The sequence below is a fragment of the Callithrix jacchus genome, chromosome 13, assembly GCF_049354715.1.
Source record: "Callithrix jacchus isolate 240 chromosome 13, calJac240_pri, whole genome shotgun sequence".
Lineage (NCBI taxonomy): Eukaryota > Metazoa > Chordata > Mammalia > Primates > Cebidae > Callithrix > Callithrix jacchus.
Genome location: NC_133514.1, coordinates 97,386,805 through 97,405,747, shown reverse-complemented (window position 1 = coordinate 97,405,747; position 18,943 = coordinate 97,386,805). Strand labels below are relative to the sequence as shown.

The 18,943-nt window shown below is 36.3% G+C and overlaps 1 protein-coding gene across 2 annotated transcripts in view; it reads left to right on the top strand.

Annotated features, from left to right (window-relative positions):
- MBD2 (methyl-CpG binding domain protein 2) overlaps positions 1-18,943 on the top strand; it is a 69,667-nt gene that overhangs the window by 18,813 nt on the left and 31,911 nt on the right. The window contains exon 3 of one of the 2 annotated variants that reach the window (XM_002757252.7): positions 14,541-14,678. In XM_002757252.7, coding sequence (XP_002757298.3) covers positions 14,541-14,678 — 138 coding nt within the window. Of the gene's footprint in view, positions 1-1,522; positions 9,965-14,540; positions 14,679-18,943 lie in introns of those variants that run through there. The other variant, XM_035271119.3, reaches the window with a different exon arrangement.

Below are 18,943 nucleotides of genomic sequence, written 5' to 3'. Positions count from 1 at the left end.
GTTTTTTTTTTCTTAGTTTTTCTTCTTGTAAACTTAGGGGATCTGTGTGTATGTGTATTGCTACCACCATTGTCTTCACATTGACAGTGTGAAAATAGTGGAGGGAGAAGTAGGGGCTCTCTTTCTTTCTTTTTTTTTTTTGAGATGGAGTTTTGCTCTTGTTACCCAGGCTGGAGTGCAATGGCGCGATCTCAGCTCACCGTAACCTCCGCCTCCTGGGTTCAGGCAATTCTCCTGCCTCAGCCTCCTGAGTAGCTGGGATTACAGGCACGCGCCACCATGCCCAGCTAATTTTTTGTATTTTTAGTAGAGACGGGGTTTCACTGTGTTGACCAGGATGGTCTCGATCTCTTGACCTCGTGATCCACCCGCCTCGGCCTCCCAAAGTGCTGGGATTACAGGCGAGAGCCGCCGCGCCCGGCCACGGCTCTCTTTCTTAAGATGTGACTAATACAACCTCATAAGTTCCTTGGGAGTGCTGTGTTTATTTTAGGAACCCATTGGGAATGTAGTGGAGTAAAAAGGGCTTTGGACCCAGGAAGGCTTGGTTTGGTGAACTGGCTCTGCTTCTTATTAGCTGACACAGTCATGAGACACTTCCTTAGGCTCCAACGGCCTTAGCTTTCTCATTTGTAAAATTAAGGTAAGAAAATTTTCCTCTTAGCATTGTTGTGATGCGTAAATGGGAATTTATATAAAACATCTAGCAAAGTAAATTTGACCCACATTAATTCCTTTGCTTTCCACACTGCTCTTTCCTAAGCCACCTCGTTGCTGAGCACCAAGCCACCTCAGTGCACAGTGTTGCCTGGTGGCCAGCATTGGAAACTTTCTGACCCAAGCTGTCTTCCCTTTTGTCATTTTACATTTTCTGAGGGGCATGGGGTCTCTGCTTCATACCTATCTTCATTCAGAATTCAGCTTAAATTTACAGTTTAAATTACAGTGCAGTTTATAGTAATGTCATTTCTCATAATTGATACAGATGTCAAAATGTACTGTTTCCTTATACCATAATACTTTGCCTTGGTTTTCATAGGGACATTGGCAGGTCCCTTGTTTAGAGAGGTAGAACGGGAAGAGAAGGCTAAATTAAATTGCCTCTGTATCGCTTAACTATGGGGTGGATTTGAGTTGATCGTTATGAAGATGTTAAGAAAGGTAATAATAGCAGTAGAGGGAGCACAAGTTAGCGAAAGTTAGGACCTTGTGTGTTTGTAAATCACTGTGATTTCAGCTTCAGGAAACCTTTATTCTGAGGTTACTTTGCTTCTTATATGTACAGAGGAGAATTCAGGTTTATGTTTCTAAAACTGCCATCTTAAAACACAGTGCTGGGTACCTATAAAAGGGGCTTCAGTATTTATGAAATGAAGCGTATGTTCAGATTACTATACTGTTGCCAGAACCACAGTTTAGTTACATTAAGTGTAATGTGCAGATTTGTTTTCTGACACTTATGTTTCATCGAAAACCAAACACTAATTCATCTCTTCAGTTTGTGTGCACTTTTCTGCTCTAGCTGCGCTGGACCACTCATCGTTCTGCACCATGGCATGCGCTTTCAAGACTCTGCTTGCTCATATGCTGTTTGCTCTGCTTGGAATGTGCTTACCCCCTTCCCCTCCATCTGGTGAACTCCTACTCATCCAAGACCCAGCTCCATTGTCTCCATCTCTGGGAAGCCTGTCCTGCATACTCCAGGCAGAACCAATCCCTTCTTCCATAATGCTTCCCTGGTGCTTTGCCATTGTATTTGTGACTGTTTGTCTGCTTCAGCTAGACTGTGAGCTCCATGAGGGCAGGGACCATGTCTGTTTTTGTTTTGTATATGTAGCCAAAGCCTAGCACACGGTAGGTACTTAATAAATATTGCTTTATGTTTATTTGATTTACTGTCCACCCCATTTTGGAAGTGTATAGTGGTAATAAATGTTTATTAAATAAATAAATTATATACCAGACATTATTTTGGAAATGCCTTTCATTTTCATTGTTTTCTGCAGCTTTCTGCCTGAATTTCTGGAGTTATGGTTTTTTTTTTTCCATCTATTTTATTTAAATAGAAAGTGGAGTTTTGCGTTTTTAAAATAAGTTTTCTTTGAAAGTAATACAAACAACATATTAGGTATCTCTATAAAGCAGAAAATGTGTTTCTGGCTAAGTAATAACTGTATTATGTCTTTTTTATGATAATACACTAAAGAAAGCTGAGAGCTTTAAAGTAATAGAAATCTGAGGTAATATCTGGCTTTAGTACATTATTGTATGGTTTTGTTTTGAGACAATCTGGCTGTCACCCATGCTGGACTGCAATGGTACAATCTCAGCTTACTGCAACCTCCGACCCCCAGGTTCAAGCAATTCTCCCTGCCTCAGCCTCCTTAATAGCTGGGATTACAGGCACCCACCACTACATCTGGTTAATTTTTATATTTTTAGTGGAGATGGGGTTTTGCTATGTTGGCCAGGCCTCTCTCGAACTCCTGACCTCAGATGATCTGCCTGCCTTGGCCTCCTGAAGTGCTGGGATCCCAGGCATGAGCCACTGCACCTGGCCTGTTTTGTTTTTTTTAAACTCTTATCTTGAAAGAACTAGAGATTTAATTGACAAAATAAACATTGAAACAGGCTAAATTATAATTTACATTAAGTAATTATAAGCTATGATTTTAATATATCTTTCATATCAGGTGAATTACTAGTGATGAGTTACATCTTTAGATGTGATTGGAAAGATGTCTTTTGAAGAACTCTGCAAAGTGGTTTTTAATTCTTTTAGGATGGGTGGGTAGGGTAATATGGGCATTGCCTTTAATCTCCACTACTATTTTTGCAGTACCTGTTTCAGATAATCTCAAACTCAACCTTAACCTTACTCTGAAAATCTGTTCCATTCTTGATTACATTATACCTTATTGATTTTCTTGACACTGCCATAATTATTTCCAGCCACCACCTCCATCTCTTCAGCTGACTTTGTTGAAATAGGAAGCAGGTTACTGAAGATATTCCATTAGGTTAATGGAAAAAGACTAGAGAAAGATTTGGAAGTCATCAAACCAGTTTATATTTGAAGTCACGAGCAGATTTCTTAGAGCTTACTTAAAGGAAAAAATTACAGAGCAGCATATCCAGGAGAACATTCTGCAATGATGGGACTCTTTTCAGCCACAGCCACAGTTGGCTGTTGAGTGCTTGACATGTGGTTAGTCTGACTGAATAACTCAATTTTTAGTTTTACTTTAAATAGCCAGATGTACCTAGTGGCTGTCCTGTTGAACAGCACAGTTCCAGAGCTTTGCCTCTCAATATGAAAATAAAAACCAAACCTTTGCTTCAAAAGCTAAATATTGTTTAGGCATTTGTGTTTCTTTTTAAAGAGGAGATGTTTCAGGATTTCACAGATGTGACTGTCAACATTTTTAGCAGGGAACTGGAAGGAGAGGCAAGATGATATTAAAATTTAATTGGAGTACTCTAGGATTGGATAAAGAAGAGTACAGTGATTCTAAGTGCAAGATATGTGTAGGGGACTTCAAGTAGCTTGGTTTGTCACTAGAAGCTTATTTTAATGTTTTAGATGTATAAACATACTGAATTTGTGTTTCTAGGTCTTAACATCAGATGTTTCATAAATCTGCAAAACTAATAAAATTCAAGTTCCCTAACATTAATGTGACATATGACATATTTTACAAATTGCTTGAAATATGAATATGGTATGAAACAAATTGTTTTTTATTTTGGCTTGAGAGTTCTAGTATCTTGGAAAGACTCAGGTCTTTCATCACATTTCTCTATTCACCCAAAATGGATACATTTCAAAATAAAGAACGTTATATTCTCTTGAATGGAATCAGTTGTATGTTAAGTCTACCATTATTTATTTCTCATGAATTATCTTGGTTTAAAGTGGTAGTATGTTATTGTGAGTATAAACAGACTTGGATTGTGTAGGGCTGTATACTAGGTTCTCAGTCACATGATCCAGAAAGTACTTGTTTTAATTATCCTCAATAATAATAATTTTTGTGGAGAGCTCATCTATTCTTTGGGCAATATCTGTGTAGTCTGAGAAACGCTTGGTGGTGAAGAATCAGATTTGGATATATAGAAGGGGACACAGTATATGGAGACGATTTGGGAAGGGATGAAACTAGAAGTTGGGAGAATAGTTGGCCGTTTTAGTCTAGAAAAATAAGATGGCCTGAATTAATCCTCTGGCAGGAAGTATGGAAAGGTGAGACCCGAGAAATTAGATATAAGTACCTGATGGTTACAGAAAGAGAATTGATGGCTGCAACAATTTTGGCTTTGGTCACTTGGGGCGGGGAAGTCAGGGAATAGGGGAATTAGGGCAAGTTTGGGGGTGGAGTGAGGAAGATGAGTTAAAATAGTTTTTTTCTTGGACTTCCAAAAGGACCTTGGGGACCTCCAGGAATTCTCAGGTCACACTTTGAGAACTCCTTTCCCAGTGTTTTGTCGTTGGTAAAGCCAAGAATAAGGACAAATGAAGTGTATCTTGTCACTCTGTAGGCCCATGGATTAAATGAATAAATGAATCTTGTGGAGAGTAAGAGGACCTTTCAGAAAGGAAATAGAATCAAGAGAATGTGGTACTACAAAAGCCTGGAAAACAAGATTTTTCTTAGAGATCAGGGAGGATAGACGTTATCTATTGGATTTACAATATGAGCAACTGGTGACTTTACGTAACCAGTTTATTATGAGTAGAAAGGATCCGAAGTCCTATCTGGAATGCCAGAAAATTTCTGGGAAATGAGAAATTAGAAACACAATGTGCCTGTTCTTTCAGATGTTTTAAAATTTTATTACTTGGTTGAGTAATTTGGGCACAGAGTGAAAAATGTCTCCCTCTCTCCTGTTTCAGTCCCAGTCCTCTTCTTTAGAGGAAACTTGTTAATGAGACTTTGTGTGTGTTTGTCTAGAGCTTATATGCATTTAGAAACATGTACACATATGTGCATTTTTACCCCTTTCCACAAAAATGGTTGGACTACTCTTAAGAAGCTTGAATGAGTGGTGGAAGAGAGAAGACAGGTATTCAGAAGAGAATGCATTATCAAAGAAACTGCTTGGAAGGAACCAATAGAGAGGCAGGGAGGTTTCTGATCTGGGCAACCATGCCTCAGACCTCCAGGAACCTTTGAATTGTGTGTAAATTTTTTATGTGTGTATACATTTTATTGTTGTTGAGACAGGGTCTCACTTCCTTCCCTGGGGGTAAGTGCAGTGGCGTCCTCACAGCTCACTCAGCCTTGAACTCCTGGGCTCAGGTGATCCTCCCATCTCAGCCTCCTGAGTAGGTGGGGCTACAGGTGCAGGCCACCACTCGTGGCTAATTTTTTGCATTTTTTTGTAGTAATGATTTTGCCATGTTGCCCAGGCTGGTCTCAAACTCCTGAGCTCAACTGATCCACCTGCCTTGGCCTCCCAAAGTGCTAGGATTACAGGAGTGAGCCACTGCATCCAGCCTTGTATACATTTTTCTAAGAAAGCTTATCTTCATCAAATTCTCAATGTAATACTGAAAAATAACCACTTTTTTTAAAATCAGGAGGAGTTGGGCGGAAGATGTGAGGGAGTAGGTGAAGAGCCAGGTCACTTGCTGCAGCTCAGATAAGGCATTTACTTGCCTATGGGTTTTTCAGTTACTGAAGTTAATGCCTTACTGGGCTGACTTATTTCTGCCTAAGGTACTTCATGGCCAGTTAATCACCATCAGAGCCCTGTGGTAGGACCATTGTGGTTACCAGCTCCTGGTAAGGCATAGAGTGGTAAGAACTGCCTCTTGGCTTCTACCTTCCTAGGATTCCTCCATCCAAATGGAAAACAAAGGCTTCATTTATTCCACCAACATTCCTGACCTATGGAGAAAGTAAAATTATTTCCAAAGATACTGATACTTTTTTGTCAGTTGTTAAAGTCTTGCTCAACGGAGTGTCTTATGTTCTCTGTAGATAAATTTGGGGGCAGGGAAGGGGAACGAATAGGTTATAGGTGATAAGTCTAGCATTTCTAGACCCTAAAATCCCTCCAAGGGATAAGTGTGGGCCACTGTTGAGTACAGGTTTCTATTACTTTGATACTGAAATTAAAAATAGAGGTGAGGAGCAAGTAGCTGCTATAGTTTGATGATGATTTTGATGATGATTTAGATACATGCTGCCGTGGAGACAGAAGTGGACAGGTTCTAAATCTCTTGCAAATAGGATTGACTGGTTTTGCTGATGAATTGTGTCTAGCACATAACAGAGAAAGAGTACTTAAAGGTGAGTTCTTGGTTTTTTAGATTAAGTGGTAGAATGAGGTGCCATTTATTGCGGTAGCTTTAGGGAAATAATTTACATGAGTAAATAAAATCAATTTTGAATATTCAAAGTTTGAGATGCTATACAAAAACCAGAAGGAAAAGCTTTCCATATGGTGGGGGTAGCCAGTGTTAATTCCCTAAGGAAGGATGCACTCATGAAGACAAAAAGGTCAGGTTGGCTGGAGCTTAGTCAGCGGGGGAGGAGTACTAGGTGAGGTTAAAGTAGGCAAGCCTGGTCAGAGCAGTCATAGGGCTGTGCCAGCCAGCATAAGGAATAGTATAGAATGCAGTTTGAGGGTTTTATGTAGGGGTAAATATGACTGCTTTGACTGCGTGTGGAAAATGTAGAGATACAGAGGTGGAAGTAGGAGGCCGGTTAGGAAGCTGTTTTATTTGTCCAGGTGGGGGATGATGGTGACTTGGACAGTACTGGTTTAATGAAGGAATAAAGGAAGAAAGGGTAAGATATAGCAAAGGACACTAGAATGAATTTATATTGATCTTGTTCAACTAACTGCCAATTTTGTATATAGAAATAGTTTTAATGAGTGGATATTTATCTTTAGCTGATAAATCTTTAGTTAATGAAGATAATCAGAAGGTTATTAGCTATTAATAGTACTGTTCCGTTTGAGTCATGTAGACATTGATTGGCTGGAGATTGCTGGGAAGCAGAGTGAACAGAAGAATGTTAGCCATGCTAGCAAATAGGCCTGCTGATGGGAATGATTTGTTCGGTGTGGTCTTAGCTTGATCATATTATAAATGAGTGCTTCAAATGTGTCTAAGTGTGTGACAACTTTCTGAGAGGGTCTGTGAAGGTAGATTTGGAGACAGAGTTGTCCATGGTATGTATGGATTTAACAAGATTTGTTTGTATGCCCAGGTGTTTGTTGACAACCAAGGTCTATTTTTCTAACTTTTATAGGTCCTGAAGAGCTAACCTAACTTGTAGACTCCAGGTCAGCAATAGAATTAAGCCCTACAGCAAACTGTTTGTGTCACTATTTCCATAGTTCTCTCAAGGATGTGTATATAGCTCATGCCAACTGAGAAGTCAAGGAGATGATTAATTACATATAACGTAGACTCTAGGATATCTGGTTGAAAGTCTCTGGCATCTTTGGTGATGTCTGTTAATGACCTTATATTAACTAAAGCTCCAATAAGTTATTTCTTAAGCAGAACTCTTGAAAACTTTGTTTTCATTGATGAATTGCAATCCTTCATTCTTCTGTTACAGGTGTAGCCCTTTTTAATGAGCTCAGAGTGTAATCCATCCATTCTATTAATATTTTAATATGCCATTGATCTCCTTTAAAAAAATCTTGTTCTCAACTTAGGATATTAGACTAAGTGGATTTTCTGCATAAACATCGTGGATACCAGATAATTTTTTTTAACTTTTTGTAAAAGCCTGTGAAGTTGCACAAATTAGTTTTATAGAAATCACTGAATTGTACATTTTAAAATGGTTTTATCATATGAGAATTAATTAAAATCTTTTGAAGAATTGTAAGGCACTTCCATTGTTGGCATTTGATTTTGTGGAAAGACATTCACTATGAACTACCATATATGTTCTGGAGCAAATCTGCAATTACTTTTTCAGATAGCCTTGATTTGACATAAAGGTATCACTTGGGCACACCTGTGTTTGAATGAGGGGATAGATTTGTTTCTGGGAAAACTTAACAGGGTAAATTTCTAAATTTCAATAGCATGTTCAGTAACCTGCTTATGTTAAAGAAATAGTTGCTATTTATTTAGAATATGTACCAACATGACTATAAACTATAGACTTGTTTTACTGAGGGCTGATTTTTTTTCCTTTTTTTATGACTATATATTGGTGGTCCAGTCAGTGCCTGGCACGTAGTAGGCACTCGGTATTTGTTCAATGAGCAATTGAATGAAAGCTGCATTTTAGCAGCAGCAGCAGCATAATGTGCGTTATCTTATTTGATTTTTATAAGAAACTTATGCAATAGCTATTATTATTCTCATTTCCAGATGAGGCAGGTGACCTTATAGTCTCTGTTTCTCAAATTGTGGCATGAGTATCTTTTGGGGAGTGTGTGGTACATGCAAAAACCACAGAATTAATCTGACACTTGAATAATACTTGGAAGTGTCAGTTTTATTTGAACATTTTGGGTAGGTAGAGTAACATTTTTACCTTAAACATGGCTAATGTTTAAGGTAAAGGGCAAAATTTGCAGAATTTTAAAGATAAAATGAGTTCACTAGGCTTGGGCCCTGGAATATGTACAACTTGAACTGTCATGCAGCTTTATTTCAAAGCACAGACTGAGAAAAAGTGGTATTTACAATATAGTATAGAGTCCCTGGTGTTCAAACTATGCTGTGTGGAGGCTTTACATAATACACATTGACATGGATGGTTTTAAAAGAATCTGTTTTGATATCTTCAGATTCCATATACACTCTTTCCTTCAGCTGATCTGAGAATGTAACCTAGGATAGAAATATACATTATTTTTTCTGTAATTTTCCTTTTTAGTCAACCTCCCATTTTACAGAACAGCTTACTTCTCACTTGTATGCAATATTGCCATGGTACAAAATGATGGATATCTCATAAAGGGACACTACGACATATTGGATTGAGAACATGAATGCCTCAAACAGTCAATTCTTTCCACAAGTACAGTTTTTGCGTTCTACAAAATTTAGAGGACTTTATGTAGATGTTGACTGATTTTTAAAGTTTTTTGATGGTTCACTGTTACATTCTATCATATAACTCAAAGGGAGTTGAGAGAATTTGAATGACATGGAATAAAATTCATTCTATCTACTCATTTATGTGAACAAGGTTTCTTAGTGCTACATCTATAAAAAAGGAAGACTAGGAGTAGATGCTATACCTTGTCCCATTCTAGCAATTACTAATATGCACTTGAGAATATAAAACTATTTAAAAAATTCTTTTCATTAAGTTATATATATACACACACACAATAAATTTCTATCTTTTATATGTAATTATATATTGTAATGCTTTATTTTGGTCACTTATATACTAATAATTGTAATAAACCAGAAGAAATTTGTTGTTTTATCACCAAGAGCTTTATGGTCACAGAGGGTTAAATAATTTCATGATATATAAATGATCAGTGAAAGATTATCAAGTTTAAAATGGAAAATGACTTTGGAAATGGAATATTCAAAGAGCAAAGAGAACGTAAATTTATAACTATTGAGAGTTTGTTCATATATACATAGGTAATGGTGGGTATCTTTAGATTCTGTTAGAGGTAACAGTTTATTATTAAACTTTTGGCATTTAAATTACTTCTGATAAGTGCATCCTTTGCAACTGATTAAAATATGAAATATTCTTGCTGACTTTAAGATGCAGGTGGGGTATATATGTTTTCACACTTCTCGTAAGGGGTAGAAATACAAAAATATTTGATAACCACTGGCTTGTGATATGTGTTCTTCATCTACCTCTTTAGGTATTCTCTAGTATCCTTAATCATGTGAGATCACTGGAAAGTTACACAATCATTAGACCCTTTCAGACACACCATTACTGAGTTGTTCTTTAAGACTTACGTTCTTGGTTTTTATGGAAAGTCACTGAAAAAAGAAAAAGCATTTGAAATCTGCTTAATATTTGTTGTGAAGTTGAGTGCCTTTATTAATTTTCTTCTAGATTTAATACCTGGACTTTTTTTTGTTTTCCTCATTATTTCGTATGTGTCATCCTTTCTGACCATGATATCTGTATAATTGAATGTTTCTTTTTTTGCCCAGGCCTCTTGAACATTCAGATCCACATTTCATACTTGGCTCTAGTATCACTATTGATCTTTTCAAAAGGATATCTGTTTTTTCCTTGTCCTTGATTTTCTGATTTTAAAAATCAATTTTTATTGTGTATTTTGTCTTTTGGGAGTGTACAAAAGACATATCTGATACTTATTGGAAAGATGGGAAGTAAAATTTTTAAAAATAAGAAAGATTTATCTTTATATTCCTCCCTGCAACTAAGGGAATAAAATAGATTCTCAAGAAAAATATTTTCAACCTAATACATTATTATGAAATTTATTAAATTTTGATTTGAGGGATAGTCTATACGTAGATTTGTCAAAGGTTGGAAACTTAGTTTTGATACTGGAATGTGTTTGCCAGTTTAATTTTGTAACAAAGAATTTCTGCTTCCCTTTTTCTTATGTTGAAAGGGTAGCTTGCATGTACATCAACAGCTTTAATTGTGTCCCATAAAAAAGTGTTTGGCATTTAACTCTGAAGTTGATGGTAGATTGGTTCTTTTGATTCTAAACTGTAGAACAACTCCAGACATACAACTGGGCATAAATTAATAGTGACTCAGGGCAGCCCTCAGGGTAGAGGTAATAGAATTTACTGTTTCTGTGACAGTTTCTGGGAAAACTTGTTAGTCCAGCTTTACAGATTACTCAACTTCATATGCTATTGTTTTAGAATACTAAATTAAAGACATTTTGTTTTCTGTCATCAGAGCTTCTAGGCCAGTTAAAAGGAGAAAAAATATTAACAACCAAAATAAGATTGATTGAAGAATAATGTGGCACATTTTGGATAATGTCTTATTCTGTGCCGATGGGGAATGAACTGTCTTATTAGACAGTGGAAGTTAATTGTATATCTTGAATATTTCAGCCAGGTTTTTCTTTTAATTTTTTTTACTGCACAAAAACATAAGTCGATGGAAAAACATCCATCTTACCAGTGTAGCATCAATAGCATCAATATTGCAGCATCAATAGTTTGGCATATTCCATGCTTCCTCCCAGTCTTTATGGATTCAGGATTCATAGTTTAGAACTGGTTAGAGTAGTTCCTGCTGCCTCCTGTCATCCTTGGTAACAATGAGAATCTCACAGACTTGAATATGTTTATGCATGCAGACAGTTGCAAATACTTCAGTGTGTCTGCTGAAGTAGACAGGGAATGCCACCTTTATTCTAATACCAGCAGAGTATCATACTTTATCAGAGCAAAGGCCATACCTGTAATCCCAGGACTTTGGTAAACCGAGGTGGGTGAATCACAAGGTCAAGAGGTCGAGACCATCCTGGCCAACATGGTGAAACCCCATCTCTACTAAAAATACAAAAATTAGCTGGGCGTGGTGGTGCATGCCTGTAGTCCCAGCTACTCGGGAGGGTGAGGCAGGAGAATCGCTTGAACTTGGGAGGTGGATGTTGCAGTGAGCCAAGATCCTGCCAGTGTACTCCAGCCTGGTAACAGAGTGAGACTTCTCTCAAAAACAAAAACGTTAAATGCCAAACAAGATATATCGTTTAATAATACATACTGATTTTACCTAATTAGTGACAAGAAGTTCCCTATAAGCATTTATGTGTGAATCTGCTGTAGGATTGAATATTGTCTGGTGTCTTTAATAGGTTGGGTGACTTCATTTAGGGCCTCCAAATGGTCTAGATGTCATAAATCAGAGGTGTTCAAACTTTCTTTGCATCACAGAATGACCAGAAGAGCACTTAAAGTGCGTATCCCTGAGCCTCACCCTTTGTAGAGTTGGCAACCTTAGTGGTTACTTTGCAGCTTGTTGCCAAATTTACACATTATATATTTTTTGAAAGTCCATAAAGATAAAGCTAAATACCTGAGAAATAATACTGTTAGAGTCATTTGAGATGAGCATAGTTTTTAAAGGTAAGCAGAGACATTGGGAGAAAAAATGAGATAAAGGAATGACAGGATTGCCCAATACAAACATACAGGAGGGCTGTGTTGTGTGGGGCGGGGTAGAGGTGGATAGTGGATCTAAATAATACTGTAATGGTAACAATTGTCAGATTATTGTGAGGCTTACCTTTCTAGGCACGCTAATATTTTTAAAATAGAGGTCACAGACTCAGTGCCTACAGGCCCAGACAGGTAATGCAAATGTGAGTTGTTGAGGAATGTTGCAACGGTAGACCCTGAGGCCATTAGTGGACAGCCAATACAATCAGTCACGGCCTATTGCTGCCAAACCAAGTCCATATTTCTAGATCTTTCAGTTTTTAAACGAAGCTAGAATTCTGGATTTTATATGAAGACTCTAGATTTTTAGGTGCTGACTTAATTTATTAAAGGCACTAAAAACTGAACACATCTCTGGGTTGGGCTTGATCCACCTGCCACCAATTTGCAATCTTTGTTTTAGAGCTGTGCTTTTCCAAGTGTGGTCCCCTGATTAGCAGCATCAGTATCACCTGAGACCTTAGTAGAAACACAGATTCCTGGGCTTTATTTCAGACCTGCCAAATGCCCAGTGCCAGGGGTGAGACTCAGTCATCTGTGTTTTAACAAGCCCTCTGGGTGATTCTGATGCATGCTCACGCTTGAGAACCACTGTTTTGGAGCATGGAAGTTGATGTTATAATTTCTATGTGGGGTTAGTAGTAAAGATAGAAGTTCATCAAATATCCTGTTAATTTATCAAATTTATTTCTGTGTCAAAAATTTATGAGATGTTTTTTGTTTTCAGGTATATATAACTTTTCATCTTTTTTGCCAGAATCACACACACAACAATTGTGTTTTCTCCCTTTTCTTTCTTGTTAAGAGTATTGCAAAATAACTTAATAGCAGGTCTGTGCTACATTTTGTCATCACTGGAACACATCTTAGACTTGATTTATTGGTTGATTAAAACTAGATAAATAAGTGATGTGGCTTTCAGCTTCAATGTTAAGTCTCCTTTAAAAGTATTAAATACAATATTCAGTAAGTCCTCACTTAATGTTGATAGGTTCTTGGAAACTGACTTGGCCAAATGACGTATAATGAAACCTATTTACTCTAGGCTAACTGATACAAACAAAAATTAAGTTCCTATGGCATATTTCTGGTCACAAAACATCTCAAACTTCTAAATAAAGACCAAAACACTTCTGATGATAAACACTGAAATTAATGTGAGCTCCATGCATATTTAAGAAAGATTAATATAAAAAGATTATTCACCCACTGATTCCAGTTCAGAGTCGTGGGTGGCCAGAGCCTCTTTCAGCAACTCAGGGTACCAGGTGGGAACCCGCCCTGGACAGGACCCCATCCCATCACAGGTCACACTCATACTTGCTCAGGCTGGGACCATGGGGATGCACCACTGAATGTAAAGTTCACTCACCTTCTCAAGGTGAGAGGAAACAGGAGTACGTAGAGAAAACCCAAACAGACCTGGGGAGAACATGCTAACTTCACACAGATGGGCTTAGGCTGGGCATGGATTATTTTTTTTCTCATCATTGTTCTAACAAAAAGACATTGAACAAAACGACATTATTCAAAGACCTATGATATATTAAAAATAAGGAATACTTCCTTATCACGTTTTTGTAAATTGAGTTCTGTTTGCTGGAATTAGAATTTCCATTTCTACTTACCTACTTTTATATGAAAGAGGTTAATTTATGTGGTTTTATGTAAATCTGGCCTCCTAACTGCTGATCAAGTTGTTTATATTTTAATATAATATATTTTAATGCCCAAGTATATCAATATCTTCCTCCATTTGCAGAATGTAGAAATGATTGCTATCCTGAGTGTTATCCTTAAGGTTCTTCCCTGGGTGTCGTGGCTCACCTGTAATCCCAGCACTTTGGGAGGCTGAGGGCTGCAAATTGCTTCAGTCCAGGAATTTTGAGACCAGCCTGGCAATGTAGGGAGACCCCATGTCTACAAAAAATACAAAAATTAGCCTAGTGTTCTGGCACGTCCTTATAGTCCCAGCTACTGGAGAGGCTGAGGTGGGAGGATTGCTTGAGCCCTGGAGGTCAAGGCTGCTGTGAGCCATGATCATGTCATTGTGCTCCAGCCTGGGCAACACAGTGAGACCCTGTCTCTAAACAAACCCCAAAGTTCTTTTTTTGTATAAACCAACAGTAAACATTTGTTCATTTAAAAGTTTTTAGTACCTTGCTAATCAGATATGAACTTCATATAGAGAATTCTCTTACACTTAAAAGTATATAAAAAGCTTTTTATTTATTTTGAGGAAACGTATGCATGTATTACATATTAAGTGCTTTAAATGCACTTTGGAGTATTTAAAATGCTGCAATAGACTGAGAAGTTTGGAATAATTTGATTTCAAGTAATAGATTTTTGAACTAGAAGTCTTCTGATTGTATTAATATTTTAAATAAAAATACATTTATATTCACAGGGTAAACCAGACTTGAATACAACATTGCCAATTAGACAAACAGCATCAATTTTCAAACAACCCGTAACCAAAGTCACAAATCATCCTAGTAATAAAGTGAAATCAGACCCACAACGAATGAATGAACAGCCACGTCAGGTAAGGATCTAATTCATTCTCCAGTCTTATTTTTCAGAAAAATACCAGTATTTTTACCAGACATAATTCAAATAAATTCTGGTTAAAATGGAGCATATTTGGAAAAAAAATTGTTTTATGTCCTTGGCTATTACATGAATGCTGGAGTATGCAAAGTTTAGGTTAAATGTTTTAAGAAAAAATATAAGTTAATTAAGAATGAATCTAATTAATATTATGGACTAAATTTTTAGGCTTTTCGTGTGGTCATATATATCAGACTTGGTTCTGTCAATCTTAGTTTTTTAAAGATTATCTTTCCAAGGATAATATTTCATAGAAGAATAAAGCATGTAGTTTGTGTTGCTTAGTTTCAAAATATTTTCTATAATTTGGGAGCTAAAACTACTTTTTATTCTGATTTCTTATTTCGTGAAATCTGTCCCACCCCTTTTGAAAAACATAATTAGATAAACTTTGTCAATATGGTATATTGTCCTGTGACTTCCATTTTTGTACAAATTCAATTAATTTTTCTCTTTCTTTATTGCTTCAAGCTGTATTCCACCAGAATCTTTTCTTAGAAAAAAAAAAAAGCATTACATGAAAGGCCTCCCTGCTGCCTAATAATGCCATTCAGCCCGGGGAGGGAGACTGGACAAAATGCTTAAACCTTCCAAGTAATCTTGCTTATTCACTCCCTAATTGTGGTCATAAAGCCTAGGCAGTTCATGAATTTTGAGTAGCAATTGGGGTGAGGGAGTGGAGGGAGAAACATCTGTGAATTTTTTTTCCTCTCCTTTCTCTGCCTCCTCCCACCTGAGTCCACCTAAGGATTAGAAACACTGATTTACCTACGACGATTATCTTTTGCTCTCGTATTCCCCTTTTAGATGTCTCACTCCACCTTTTCATTTGAATTTTGTTTTTCACTAGTCCTCCAAGTGTCTCATCTCCAGACTTCATAAAGGATTGGGCCAAAACTTTCAGACAGTTGCTCTAGAAGAAACTACATAAAGAAATTCAGTTCCCACATCCTCTGTAGTGTTTTTTCCTCTTCAGGTGAGCCAGGAAAACAGAAGATATTTGGAGCCACATTGGATCAGCATCTTGCTATAGATGTCTCAAGATTTGAAGTTCTAAACTTGCTTTACTGTTGGTCCCCAAGAGATTCAACAGGGGCCATGTAAGTGTATCACATCCAACATAAAAGATGCGTACCTGCATGTGCCTTTAGGCTCTTGTCACCACTTAGGTTTTCTTTGGGCCATTCAGCTTTCTGTGTGAGGCTTTTCCCTTCTGTTTTACTCCCACACCCAGTGATAGTCACTAAACCACCGGAAGCTGCAGTATATTCATTACAACAGGGAAGGAATTCTGCCATTCTGAACTTTGACCGCCTTGATAAAGCCATTCCCTGGTTGTATTCTTTCTCAGATGCTATCTAAAGTCTTGAACATCTTGTCCTTTGACTTTTTGGTGATTTAAAAATCATTTCCCCGCAAAGGTATTTATTAATTGAAAATTTTGAAAGTATGTAATTGGGTAAAACAGATTTGCTCCAGAAATTCTGAAAGATAAAGAAGGTGGAATGTAATCTTTAATTAAAAATGTTGTTCCACGTTGGAAATTTGAGTTGCCTTACTGAAATCAGATAGTATTGAACAGATTTTATCCTCATCTTTTCTTTGCCAAATCATTCTCAATATAGTCTATAAACCCAAATGTTTTATTTAAACATCAATTGATTAGCAAATTCTGGCCATTTTAACAGTAATTTAATTATTTTCTGCACCTAAATTCAGTCACAGTTTAAAAAAAACTCTAGTATTTATTTACTGGGTGTTTATCTGGCTATAAAGATATTGGTAACTGAGAAGTTTAAAGTTGAAATAACCAGACTAGTTGCTCCTTGTTCTTTGGTATGTTGAATAGTTTTAAATTTTCTTTTATTATGGTGTATGAGATTATTCTCAAATGAAAGGTATGTGTCCAAAACGCTAAAGTTCCATCTCCTCTGTCTCTCCCCAGAAGCTTATGTCATTTCAACCCAGATCTTTTCAGGGTTTAATCTTCCTCTTAGCTTGCATAGACAGGAAGTGTTAAAATTATTTATCGAGCCATTTCTCTAAAAGCTTTGGTTGTTTTTTATTTATCCTTATGGTACCTGGCAATTTTTGTTGGATACTTTTGATTATGCTAAGACATTAGTTGTCTTTTCTCTTTCTTTATCTTCAGTGTAAGAATTGAGGTAATATTTGACTGCTGTCTCACAAATAGGACTGTACATTGGGCAGAATATAGGAAAATAATACAAAGACCATTTTCGTGTTAATGTTTTAAAAATCATGATCTGTTATCCCAAGTATTCCAGTTTAGAGTCAGTTAGTTAGTAAAGGGAAGATGTTGGTTTTAATTCTATTTTGATATACATATGGCAGATGACTGTTAATCAGCTATTGTTATTGAGGAGATAGTTGGCAAAATATACATAGGCAGAAGTGATTCTTCCAGTTTTGCTATCCATTACTTGGATTCATTGACTCAGTCGGTAATATAAATTGCCAAATATTCCATTTGGAGAAGTTATTTTTATCATAGAGTAAATGAATTAGACAATGAGGTTTCTATTTTTGAGGTTTGATAGATAGAAATGTTTTTATTCTTTATATCAAATTCTTTTAATAAGATGCTCAAGATAGTGGTATTATAATTCCCTTTAAAGTGTTGAATTTTGAGGCCTATAACTAGGATGAGGTTTCTGAATCTTAACTAGGCTCTACCATGAAAAGATCTGAAATGTTTAATTTACATGAGAAGCAATCATTAAAAATAATAATTTTGTCTTTTATAACCAACAGCCTATGCCCAGCTCATTTATATGGCAGCCTAATTTGAGCCTAATTTGAATTCTATAAAATATATAAATTATGAATTTTTAATGTATTGACTCCTTGAAAATGCCTTAACTTTAAAAATGCAAATTAGGGTATGTAAAGAAAAGTATTAAACAGAATTCAGCAGTGAGTTCTACTTATAATTAAAATTATAAGGTAGTGATGAAATTTGTAAAACCTAGTTATAATAGGGTAGTAGGCAGCCATTTTTGTATATAGCATCAGAGTATTTGATGATTGCTTGTCTTTTCTTTAGATTAAAAAGAACTCTGTAGTAGGGAGGAGGGAACTCTACCAATTATCAGACTATTGTCCCAAACAGTAATCATTGAGATATCTTTATTCAGCTAGATGCATAAAACACATCTCAAGATCTTTTTAGTCTAATTGAGTTGTAATTTTTGCTGGTAACAATGCCTTTTCTAGTTTACCCACTGCATAATATGCAGAACATGATATCATTTCTGTTTCTTACTTTTTTGCTGCTGTCATCTTTATACTATCTAGTCTCTTGATTGTTTCTTTTTCTCTTTTGGCCTCAAACCAAAGATGTTTCATCTTTGAACTATTACTTCTTACTTTTAATTGTTAGATTATAGAGGGCTAATAGGCTTTTGGTGTTTTTGACAATCTTTGAATATTAATTACGTTTCTTACAGAATAGTCACTTTTTTCGTAGGTGTAATTGTTTAATAGTGAAGAAGCAGGTTTGAATCTTCTACTTGATCTTAGATTTTTTTTTCCTTTTATTTCATTTTCCCAATTCTCATTTCAAGTTTCATATGAAACTTTCCTTTACCCACTTCTAGAAGCCAGCCTTTTCTTTTAGAAGGAATTAAATGTATTAGAAGAAACTTTCCTGATGAAAGATAAATTTTTAAAATGTGCACTTTAAATATATTTTGTATGAAAAATGCATAAAATAGTTCAGCTTTCAGTTGCTAAAACCTGGAGGGTTATTATTTGAGGCATTCTAGCAACATTTACTTGTTTCTAATCTCTAACAGTTATTTCTAGTACATTTTCATTATAATATTCTTAATGAATGACAAATAGATAGGCTAAAGCACAGAGTCACATGGAGGATATTATATTCCTTTGCTCTGTACAGAAAAATTGGCTGCCTGGACAGAGAAAATAGAGGATGTGTCCTATAACACTTAAAAATATTACTCTGGGTAATGTTGGGAAGATGCCATATACCAAGTGCCAAATGAATAGTAGAGTAATACAGGCAGGTGCTATAGGTGTTCAAGAAAAGTAAGGTTACTGTTGCTAGGAGGCTTGAAGAAATCTTTAGAAGAGGCATGAGATATATGCTGGACTTACTTTTTAAATGTAAAAAATATTTTGTAACAATATTTTATGTTTCCTTGGGCTAGATTCCCA